The 12,702-nt window shown below is 39.6% G+C and overlaps 1 protein-coding gene across 9 annotated transcripts in view; it reads left to right on the forward strand.

The window, feature by feature from the left end:
• Nucleotides 1-12,702, forward strand: part of ptprt (protein tyrosine phosphatase receptor type T) — a 256,950-nt gene that overhangs the window by 139,259 nt on the left and 104,989 nt on the right. For all 9 annotated transcript variants that reach the window (XM_058631865.1, XM_058631867.1, XM_058631868.1 and 6 more), the window contains exons 12-14: nt 1,417-1,618; nt 3,701-3,803; nt 7,656-7,932. In XM_058631865.1, the coding sequence (XP_058487848.1) occupies nt 1,417-1,618; nt 3,701-3,803; nt 7,656-7,932 (582 nt within the window). The remainder of the gene's footprint in view (nt 1-1,416; nt 1,619-3,700; nt 3,804-7,655; nt 7,933-12,702) is intronic.

Raw genomic sequence — 12,702 nt, forward strand, 5'->3', positions numbered from 1 at the left:
CAGTACTTTGGTGTCACTAGGACACATGTAAGCCCTTGTTAAACCTTTGCTGAACTGACCACGTTCAAGGGCAGATGGGAAATGGTGATTGTTTGCAACAAAGCTTCCTCGCTACATCCAAACAGCTCTACTCCATGGTTTGTTTTTCTCTCACATTGTCAGGAATTAATTCCTGCTCAGTTTTAATGTGTCTGACTGTTAGTCAATTATGTCAATTTGACAACTTTATCATTAGATTTATATTACGCATTAAGCAAAGATGCTTCTCTCGTCTGGAAGTTCTTTCTCTAGAGATTCGGTGTTGGCAGTAAATTATAAGCAGTGCTGCCCTCACATGTTGTTTTGTCAAGAAACACAACCCAGAAGACAAGTGATGGGCAACACTGTAACCCTGAAAAACAAATGCACTGGTGGAGGTTTACAATTCATTGAATGCTTTTTGGTTCTATGTTGTACTCTATGTCTTATTTGTTTCTTGTTTGTTGTGTCTTCTCCACATCCACATTTTGCTTCTATTTTTTCATCATTAATATTGTGTTTTTGTTTTTTTTTTTTATCTCTGAAATGCACTTAGAGAGGTTGACACAGAGACATTCAGAGTTGAAATGTGTTTGAGGTTGAATTGCTGTTAATGTGTTTTTTCCCACCAGTCAATACTCTTTTGTGCTGACTGTCATTCACAATGACAGCTGTCCTCGAGGGTTCTGCTGCGTGTACGTGTGTTTGTGCCTGTCTGTGTGTGCAATCATTGGCGGGTTGTGCAAGTGTGGAAACTTGCCAGTAGCAACATTACAACACACATTGACAGTTCTTTTAACAGAATAACCATTGAAGTGCCTCTGCCAGTTCAGTGGCCATGGGTCAATTTGCTCAATTTGTTCCAGTCTTAAAAATGCAGAGACGCATGGATGTGTGGTAGAAAGTCAACATGAATTCTACTTCATATTTTATTTGTGTGTTTGTTTTCAAGACAATTTCTTAATTAACAGATGACTGATTTAGTGCATTTGCTCTATCTGAGATGTTTTTGGACAGAAAAAAACCTGCTATCATCAACAAAATACCTTTTGGGCATTTATTAGGGCTATATTTTAATATGTTTGGGGCTTCATACAGCAGACATCTTCCACAAGACTCTTGTTTTCTTTTGGCATCTTACTGTCTAACGAGCAACACAAGACGTGTGAATGGGATTGCATTTACATCTACACTTCTCAAGTGTCCAAAGTTTAAATCTGTTTAAATGCAGAGTCTTAAATGAAATGTAATTTAAATCAGCAGCACAACATGTCCTGAAGCATTCCCAAGGTTTTCTTGCCTGGCATTAAATAAACATTAGAGTAAATAAATAAAAGACTGAGACAAAGTAAAATGAATATCATCAAACTAAATAAACCTGCTCCTTTCCAACTCCAGATCACCTACAAGGCCCTGAGCTCGTTGGATCCCAGTGCAGATCTGACCACCCAGAGGGGACGAGTGTTCAAGTTGAGGAATGAGACCCATCATCTGTTTGTCAGTCTCTACCCAGGGACAACCTACTTCTTTACCCTGAAGGCCTCCACAAACAAGGGCTTTGGACCCCCCATTACCACCCGCATCACCACCAAGATTGCAGGTAACAGTCAGTTTTATTATTTTTAATTCTTGTTTGTTTTCTTTGTATATTTTTCATTGACTAACTCAGACTGAAATAATTCTACATTTAAAAAAAAAAGAAGAAAAAAAAAAGATATATTTGGTGATCTGACTTTTTAAATTTTTCTTTTTCCCACACAAAGCTGCAGGTACAAAGTTGTTATTATGTATTGCCACTTCACCAAAGGTCTGCGACATTAAAGAGTGTCAGTCCCTTTGGGCTTTTTGTGTGGCTGAGTGACCATTTTTGAACTCTCTGTATGTCACCAACCTTGGTCTGGAGTAAATATTCGTGGCACCACAGAAAAAGGAAAACGGTCTCTTATCAAAAGGACCTTTTTGTAAGAAAAGTAGACACACCTTCATATGTCAATGTTTTTCTTGAGTCTGGAACAGGCAGACATCTCTATTCGTATTCCAAGTGTTTTGTGAAGGACACTCTTTGTTGTTTAAATGACAGATGCAAAATAAAAACCTTTTTGTAGGTTTTTTCTTTCTTTATTTATTTCCATGTCTCTCATTGCCCTTTATCTCTCCGTCTCAACCACTGTCTCTCTCCAGGTTTACCTAACCCTTTCCGTATTTCAGTCACTTTCCTTTCCCCGTCCTTATCTTCTTTCAATATCACAGTCACTTCTCTTTTTCTTCCTCTCTGTCTACATTTATACATTTCCTCTCTGGTTATTTCACATGTCTCTAATAATCCCTTGCTAAATGATATACCTTTTGTTTTGCGTTGTTATTTCTGCTCTCTTGTTATTGATGAGGTTGCAACCTTTACTAATGAAACATTACCCTCGAGCAACGGTTGGTGTCACCACAGATACATTCTACTGATAAACTGCTCCATCACGGAGAAGAGAAAAAAAGAATATTGACATGTACCCATAGTACAACTTTCAGTGGATTAAATTGGGATTAGCTGCGTGATGAATTCTTGTCAATGGAAACACCAATCAACATTTTTCAACATTTTATGGACCAAACGACTCGTCAATTAATCAAGAAAATAAATCATAGATTTATATGAACATACTCATTAGTTGCAGCCCCAATTTTAATATTTACACAAACAAAAACTTTATGACTTTTGTATAAATTAGTCAGATATGCTATAGGCACAGCAGTAATCACCTCTTATCAGAATATTAGTTGATGCAAATCACTTATTTCTCGTGTGGTCTGAAACATCGTTATACTTTCTGTACCTTGAGATCTCTTTTTATATTTATCCAGATATGAATGGTCAGTACTGGAAGCTGTTCTGTCCACACCACTGGGAAACCAAGAAGTGGGTTTTGGGGAAATGTGAAATGAGGTTACTGTATCTGAAATAAGGATGTATATACACATTCATTTTTAATGCATCCTTAATGAGCACAGCCAGTGTCACACACGGGGGTTTTTCTTCCAGACAGTGTTGCTGATAAGAACTGCTCAGTACCCTTGTGCAGCATGTTGTTAGCACTGCCCCATCCTTTTAACACCTACAGTGACTTTGGTTTGACAGTTCCTCCAGCTTTTAACAACGTGTCACCAGGTCAGGTCAAAAAAACAAAATAATGTGGCCCCTTAACACATAACTGAGGTGTCTCCCTCTAAATGTCATGCCATCCCGTGTCTTTGTTATCCCATTCAGGGACCGACGGGTGAAGGGATTTAAATTAAACAATGCAAACAGTTTGAGATGGATGCTCAGAGGAGGAGGACTCATTTTAATAACCCAAATGCCACCTCAATCAGCAAAGGAAGTGTTGATGTTTTACTCAGATAGGCGCTGATGCTGCACCTCAAATATGAGACCATGACAGATGTTAAATTAAAAACCTGAATGCAATTGAATGTCTGTGAAGCCTTCCAGAGTGAAGCACACATCCTTCTTTCTGCCTCTGATAAAAAACGATGCCAAAACAGAACCACAGATATGAGCAAGCATTAATGTGTGTAGGCAAGTTTTTTTTTTTTTGGGTTGCTATTTTGCGCAGTAGCATGTGACATCCAGAATGTTTCATCATTCAGTGAAAGAATCTCTGGTCTAAAATGTTGATTTTCTTTCCATCAGCCCCAATGATGCCAGAGTACGAGTCTGAGGCTCCACTGAATGAGACAGAGACCACTATTACCATCCTGCTAAAGCCTGCTCAGTCACGTGGAGCACCTATAAGGTATTTTCTCACCTCTGTCACATTTTTGTTTGTTATCTCCAGTACACGTATTCCTCTCTACATCTCCTCTTCATCCTTGTATTTTCTACTCCACTTACCCTCCCTTCTCTTCCTCTCCCAACCACTCTCTTCCCTCTCGCTTCTTCCTCAAGTGCTTTTTTTAAAGCCATTATAGTCACTCACACATATTAGTCCATTTTGTATGCAACAGAAGTCAGACAATGGGACTTGTTTTATGTGTGTACATATATATATTATATATATGTATATATACATATATATATATATATATATATATATATATATATATATATATATATATATATATATATATATACAGGTTTGGCAGCATGACACTCCATCACTTCCATCTTGAAGCTTTTTAGTTGCTGCATTATGGTGATGCAACTCCACAGTGGACTGACAGTAATTTGGCAATCAGTGTCTAGTCCCTGGACAGTTGACTGCTTTAGTTGAAGCTTCCTGCCAACAGCTTATTGAAAAAAAAGGGGATAAAATAGGCATTTAGGCTTTGTTTCATGCACTGACAAGCAGGCTGCAGCATTTTTGAGCCCCTAAAACGGAGAACTTTGGAAACACTGCCATTCATTTTACTCAAGAGCTGATGTTTGTCTGCAAAAACTAAGACCTGATTGAAAATGATGATGTTCACCACAGTTTCTATATCTTTATCTGAAATATGTTATAATTTCCGTGACCGGAATTCTTTTTTTCAGCAAGGTTTTTCATGTGCCATGGATGAATATTGTAGAGTCCTGAGATATTATATCCCATGGTGCAATTTTCAAACGCAAACCCTCGAAAACGTAGCAGCAGCTCCACAGCAGACGAGCTCCCTGTGCGCGAGACGCAGCAGATCAGTGATGTAGACGTTACGCACTGCACACAGATGTGGAGTGACCCAGTTGTAACACTTACTTTCATAAACCACCTTGTCTGCGTTCTGATTAAATTGGCAAACGCATGATGAGGATGACTTCGGACATGGTGCTAAAATGCTCAGCTGAACTGTTGGGCAAAACAATTAACTGTTTGCATATCAGAATTGCAGTTTGAAACAAAGCAATCAGCAAATCTCAAAGGCTGTAATTAAATTATTCCTATAATTTAGTTTGTTCTGGTACATGCAAAATGAAAAAAAAAAAAAAAAACGTACATGCTGTCAGTTTTTTTATTACTAAATAGCAATGGAAGGAAATAGCAAGAACACATTGAAAACTCCAGTACCATTCATCCCATCCTCTGTCCTGTTTGGTTTTGGTTTATAATGGAAACACCACTAATTTATTCATTTTCATTTTTTTTTTTCCTCCAGACACTTTTTCTTTTCAATTAAAAGTTCCATTTAATTGGTGAACAGGAGAAGAGATTATTCTTGGTTGCCTTTGGGGAAATATTGTTTCGACAAGGGTGTGTGAAGAATATATATCACTTGAATTTCAACTTGGGGAAATGTATTTCTAATATGTGAGCGTGGGTAAGTGGTTTAATATTAATATCTGTAAATCCCATACCATATCATGCCATTTATAACACACACATGGCAAATACTGAGGCTGAATGAGAGTACTCTCATTAGCATCTTTATGGGTTTATCATGCATGCATATTATGGTTATTCTGTGCAAATAGTTGTTTTGACTGCCCACAGATGTGTGTTAGGTAAACGAGATGTGGTATTTGTTTCTCTTTTTTTCAGAGAGAGATAGAACAAAGTTCAGGAGCTTATAATGAGGGATGTTTAGCAAAATGACAGCACTAAGAGCAGCTATCGGTGTCAATGAGACCTACACACAAACACAGAAATGTTAAATGCATGCTCAGATGCTAACATGTGCATTTACATAAAGGTCTACATGAATTCGATTTTCAGACCTGATTATCACATGCACATCCAAAAACACAGAATTTTGGGAACAATTGGATGTTTTAGCTGGTTTTCACAATAGGCCTGAGCGCCAACCTTCAACTCAACAATCATTCAATTGAATTCAATTTTAACATTTTACCAAAACTCACTCAATAAAAGTCCTTGGCACCATGATGAGAAGAAAACATCAAACACACATACAGTAAATGTGTGCATCTAGGAACACAAACTATTCCCCGTTTGCCTGTTTTAGGCCTCGTTTTCCTCCCCTGCGCAGCCTCATAAAGTCATTAGTCTGAAAGGGATGTTTCACCAAAAAGGCAGGTGATTGAGAAAGAGGGGGGCGAGGGGTTGGGGGGGTTCTCATCTTTGGTCATCAGCAATTATATTTTATGAAAGCTGCCAAACGGGAGCGGAGGATAATTGGCCGCCACCCCCTTCACAGAAACATACTTTTCCCTAATTGCGTGTAATTGTGAAGTGAGTTCTTGGCATGGAGAATGGAGGTAATTGCGGAGGGCCGTTGCGTTTGTCCTGACCGCTAAAGGAGCCCTCAGCCATTCATGAAGCCTTCAAGAGTGGAATGGACACACACACACACACACACACACATATGTATATACATGTATATGTGTGTGTGTGTGTGTGTGTGTAGAGAGAGAGAGAGAGAGAGAAAAGAGAGAGATAAAGACAATGAAAACCCACTGCATAATATGATTTTACATAGATTTATTCATGAGTGAACAGCACGTTTCACCTGTGGCTTCCTCAGCATCACTAACCTCAATGAGACAAGTGATCGCAGCTGAACCAAATAACAGCAAATCAACATCACCTTTGACATCACCCGGGCAGAAAACATTACATATACAGTATATAACAAAGGTGAACATATATAAATGGTCATAGAAACATCAAGTCATCATCAGTACAAGAGTTCCAAGAATTATATCACCTCATTATGTGAGAATAAATGGTCCGATTTATCCATTCAAAAAAAATACAAATGACAAAAACATTGGGGGTCCCAAGGGGGCCTCTCTCTTTGTTGACCATATAACACCTGTTGGAACACACAAACTAATGCACACCTGCTAGATCGCACACAGGTGTATGTGTACCTGTTGCACACACACACACACAACCCACCCCAACAAATAGACACAGCTGAGGCAGGTGGAGACATCTGGACTCATAAACAGACCCATTCATGTTCTTTCCTCACACAGTAACAGATGTGCACTCACAGTCAGCACAAGAAATCACGTGTCAGCAGTTTTGTATAAAAGGATGTTTACTTTCAAACATAGCAACTCTTTTAAAAATAGCACCCCCGGTGCAATTTACGCTCATCCCATAAAGATGTACACATTTTACAGAATCTGTTTATTAGTAAACATCATACCAAAATGTAAATACCACACTTGAGAATGGCTAATTGCTAATGGCTGGCATTCCACTGAGACTTTAATGTTGGAAAAGTACTGCTCTCAGATCAAAAACATATTACTTTAACATATTACAATATTACGAGCAAAGACCACATCACAATAAAACATGTTCTAAAGGTTTAATGAAAATAGGTGTGTGGGATGTAAGGGAAAGATAAATGGATGTTGAGGGAACAAAGACTTAGTGTGGGGTTCTATCTCAGGAGCTGCTGCTCCTGAACTGAACATAAGGCCCCCAGACTATACTGAGAATAAGGGATGGGAGAGGTATGCAATGAAGCAAATAGGGAGGGTTGTGGAAACGAGGTAAAAAGGATAAGAATGTGCAGAAGGAGGGAGGCTGTAGAAGGAGTATGGAGTAAAAGAAGAAAATAGTGGTTTATATAAATCTGAGACAAATACATTGACTATGTCTATAAGCTTCCAAAGCTGCAGGGCCGGTAAAAAGCACACAAAAGTATTTTTTTAAAGAACAAAAATCTGAATAAAATAATCCCATTTGTGTTTCCAGCTCTTATCAACTTGTCGTGAAAGAGGAGCGCAAGTCCAAGACCCGACGCTCTGCATCCGAAGTCTCCGAATGTTTTCCCGCCCCGGTCAGCTTTCGCAATGCCTCCATCTTGGACTCTTCCTACTACATTGCTGCTGACCTACCGCCGTCCAGCCTCACGGTGGTACAGCCGTTCACGGTCGGAGACAACAAGAGCTACGGCGGTTTCTGGAATCCTCCGCTGTCTCCTGCCAAAAGTTACAGCATCTACTACCAGGCGATGAGCAGAGCCAATGGGGTGAGTGTCATCATGTCAAACCCTCATTTTTGTCAGAAGAACACAAACACAAATGGGATGACAGCACATGTGCACAGAGCATGTTTTGACTTTTGATCTGTTTTCATATCAGATAAGCAAAAACAAAAAAAAAAACTTACACCACCTTGACTCATTTGAGACACTTAAAATGGCTTTATGGCTGAGTCTTGAACCTAAATGGTGTTTCAACAAAGAAATAATACAGTTGCCTGCTTTCAAGCTGAACTTGTGCGCTCATGGTTGTGATATAGGAAGTCTCGTACATGGTGTGCTTGGCATTCAAAGGGTTATGTCCCTACTGCCAGGCAATGGCAACGTGAATGCTAATATGAATTATTAAATTAAATATCTGGGTCTAGACGCCAGCGTGGCCAACCATTTAGCAGGCAATCAATCATGTAAAGTAATGCAAAGGCATAATGATTGTTGAGAGATAAGACGTCCTCTTTAAATGTCTTAAAGTGACTCAACTGCGCGCCACACGCATCTAACAGCAAGAAATTTACAGTGAATAATGTCTTTCTTCACAATTTCAGCATCTTTATTTGTCTCATATGTCATAAACGCAATGCATCCTGTACCTGTGCTGTGATTCCCCGATTCCATTCACTTTTCGCCAACGACGGTTTATGGTGAACTATGTGCAGCTCTGACAGCTCAATACTGAAAAGTCCTAGCATTTAGTTGAGTTCAGATGGGTATTTAAAACAATTTGATGAAGATGTTCAAAGCAAACCTGATGTAACACATAGCTGAACCTCCACAGCAGCTCTGCAGCAGGTGAGATTTAGACACACATGTGAGAGCACAGCAGAGCACAGCATTTGGACTTGTGAACCTGGAAACTGTGACCCCATTTAAAGGCAATCATTGTCTCAAAGGTGTTCTATAAGCTTTAAAAGCTTCTGATAACAGTTGTATTGGTGAGCAAATTGTCAGTGTGGGGCAGGCCAAAAAAAACCCCAACTGCTGCTGCTGCGATATAATTTGAAACTTATAACAGAGGAGCAGTTTGAATTACCCTCTTAGGTTCCCAGTCAAATAAAATGTGATGCTACTTAACATAAATAAAAGAAGAGAGAAACTCCCTCTGGGAATCTTCACTCCCAGAATTCATCTGTCTGTTTATCCCCCCCTTTTGTCTGCCAATTATCTAGTCTGCAAATACACAAACACCTCGCCCACCTCTGCCACCTTCTTCTCATAACTCATTCACAAGTTGAACTTGCTTTTTCAAATTTCCATAATACTTTGAACCCCTACGAGGGTTGTTTTAATTTTCCACTGCTGTAACCACGGTAACTCTGTTTGGCGAGCTGGGCTGAGCAAGCTGGCTGATGCTGTGATGTAATAGCCTCCTCCAGAAGGCAGATTTCCCACAATGGTCTCACATGGAGAGAGACCGTGTGCAAGTGTGTGTGGGTTAGGGGTGTGTGTGCATGAGCAGATGAGCGTATGTGTGGGTGCCTTTACTTCTGCGCGTGTCAGCATGTGTGTATGCGTGCACTTAGTGAACGTGCAGACCCTGAATCCGGTCACATCAGAATTCTTCATTTGATTGGATCTCAGTCAATCCAATCAGTGTGTGGTTTGTTCAGGTCATGGATTGGAGCGTTGCAGGGCTGCCGGTGGAGAAAAAGTAAATAGAAAAGCAAGTGGGCCTGTGCGGGACTGCAACCCAGATGATTTAATAAATAAGTGAAGCATAAACAGCTCACACTTTCATAAATCTCATGAATTTCATCCAATAAAGGCAGCTTTGTTTTGTTTTTCTGAGCAAGTCTGCTACTGTAACCCAAACAGTTCTATAAAAATATCAGTCTGAGTTACTGCAACTAACTGTTTTTATTGTGTAACATTCAGAGAATGATATCTTAATGGCCAATAAAGTATGTGTTAGAGGATTGATAAGCCATATTACTATTTGGTATTCATATTTGAAGGACATTAGTTGCACACACATTTGTGCATATGTAGGCCTGTATTGCAGGTCTATACATGCAAATTGGATGTAACAGTATTATGGACGCCCCACTTAAATGTTGATATACTTTAAGGACATTATCTTTTATTTTTCTAATTTGTTATAGTGGGACAAACAAAGACAGTGATATATAGATGCACACAAGACAATCACATAAAAGAGGAATAGTGTTGTGACTGGATGATTCATTCATTTCATTCATTCATTCATTCATCATCTACTGCTTTATCCTCCACATGAGGGTTGCAGGGCTGCTGGTGCCAATCCCAGCTGACATGGGGCGAAGTAATTAGAATTAGCAATAATAATTAATAGTAATAATACGTTAAGATTGTATGATATAAATATACAATAGCAGGATATCATGTATTTGAATGCGTGCACCCATGCGTGTGCACACATATCCACTGCTAATGAGTATATCGCGCGTCTGGCTTTTTGACGTAATTAGTATTCAGATTATTATGCTATGTGTGTGTGTGTGTGTGGGTAAGGCAGAGAGAGAGAGACGTCGCGTCAGGATAATGGAGGGGGAGGCAGAGTTCCCCTCCAGCCCAACCTCGTAGAGACACGGTCTCATGCAGGGAAAGGTGTCCACCCCCTCACCACTCCTTTTACTTTACTTTGGTGACATTTTGAGGATTTTTGCCCTTCTTTCCCATGTGTTTAAGGGATAATTTTGCATAGTTTTATTCCTTTATTTGTTTTGTGTTTGTGTGTGTGTGTGTCCTCCCCCGTTTGGGACAACTCCCAGACCTTTCTTGAGGGGAGTCTGTCTGCAAAGAGAGGATACCATTTTTCTTTTTCTTTTTTTGAGGGTGGTGAGGCGTGCCCGGCTGTGACCCAAGTGCAACCACCGCATCCAATCCTGCCTGACAGTGTCTCTCTTCCCCACACATACACAGTTATAAGTGTTCATATACAGTATGTACATGTGCACACATAGGTATGCATATGTAGGTGTTAAAATGTCTGCAACAGCTTCTTTATATAATGCAAAGACATTGTAATAATAGTTATGTACAAAACAGTTCAATACATAGTTATCATTATTATTACAAAACTAGTAATAATAATAATGAGGAATTTCAAGGTGAACTACAAGGTTTTAGGGACAGACAACCTTCTGTTTCTTTTTTATTTTTAGTTTGACTAATGAAGTTTGAGCAGGCTTTGTCCATGTTGAGACCAGAAGTCCACAGCTGTCAGATAATAGTTGATGGCCTCTGAAATCCTCATGGAGGAAACCTCAAGGTTTAATGAAGTCAATGCGAAATGATTGGTTGATTTGTGGTAATTGTGGGTATTGGCAACAGACCAGTATTCTCTGACAGCCCTTCTCACCCCTTTATTACTCACTTTATGGGAAAATCAGTGGTCAGGGTCAGACACGCAGCAGCTGTCCTGAAGCTGGTGGACTGTAAGTGCCTTCCTCAAGGACTCAGCAGCGTGAATGCCCACTCACAACAGCTTGAACTCCACCGATGTAGTTGAAGGACAAGGAGGTCTTGCTTAACTTCTTTTTTTCGTGTTTGAGAATTGGTTCTGGCTTTCGGGAAGTGAACGTGGATGATGAAAGTAAGGACAAAGAAGAGTAAATAACTAATTCAATACAGGATCAGAGTTTGCATCAAGTACAGGGCCGGCCCTATGCAATTTGATGCTGTAGGTGTTCAACCAACACATGCACCACAGTGGTTTCTAGCCATTTTCCATGAAAAGGCAACCACCTATGTGGCCTTTTCTCTGTCTTCTTTGGTTGTTTGTGGTGAATCTGCCATATCGAAGAGAACAGAACTCCTCTTTTACATTTCTGTGGACTCAACTGTTTTGACATAATTTGATCTGACATAGTCAGTTTCTCATTCAGTGTCTTTCTTAGATAGACACTGCTTTTGGTTTGTTTTTGGTTTGTTTTCTGGGCCTGTCAAGGAGGTTTCCCTTTCCTCGCACACACTTTTTATTTTCTGTCCTTTGATTTCTCTCTTGAGAACATTTAGAAGAAATCAGTCTATCAATCCACCCACTCTTCATCTCCTCACTGCTGTTTTCTCTGCCTCTGCTCTTCTAATAGACGAAAAAAAACAGCTACACATTTTATTTCTCCTCTTCTTCTTCCTCTACTTTCATAGAGGAAAACTAAAGGTTGCCCCCTAACCCCTTCTATCTGTTTTGTTTATCTTTCTCCCCCAACCTCCTTGTTTGTGCTTTCCGACATGTCATGCTTCTTTCACCCCTTTATTTTTTCTTTCACTTTCATCTCTTATTTTCTTTTTACCTTTCCATTACCATTTTGCCAACCACCCACCATTTTTATCATTTTTATCTATTTTGCTCTTTACTTTCGCCTTACACATTTTCCTTCCACCAACCCCCCCTGTGTCCTTTAACCTCCTTTGTTCCTTGCATTTTTACTTATCTTGTTTGGGCTTATATGTTTTTTTGGTTGTTTTTCAATCTCCATTCCTCTCTTTTTTCATGTCATTCTTCTTGTGTAGTGGATCACCTTCCTCTTTCTCCTTTTTTTATTTTCCGTGTCCTAACCTCTTCTTTTCTGTTTTTTTTTTAAAACATATTTCTTAATTTCTTTATCTTTCTCTCTCCATCTATTTCTTCGCTTTTACCTCTCCCTCTTCCATTGCCCTGTGGGGTGACAGCAGTCTGGTGCCAGTCTCTCATCTCCCATCACTGTGCCAATTAGTCAGTGCACTGCACGTTACCGCTGCTCACCAGTAGAAAACTTGATGTCTCCCCTGATGTCAGGT

Source organism: Solea solea, chromosome 6 (assembly GCF_958295425.1).
Source record: "Solea solea chromosome 6, fSolSol10.1, whole genome shotgun sequence".
Classification (NCBI taxonomy): Eukaryota; Metazoa; Chordata; class Actinopteri; order Pleuronectiformes; family Soleidae; genus Solea; species Solea solea.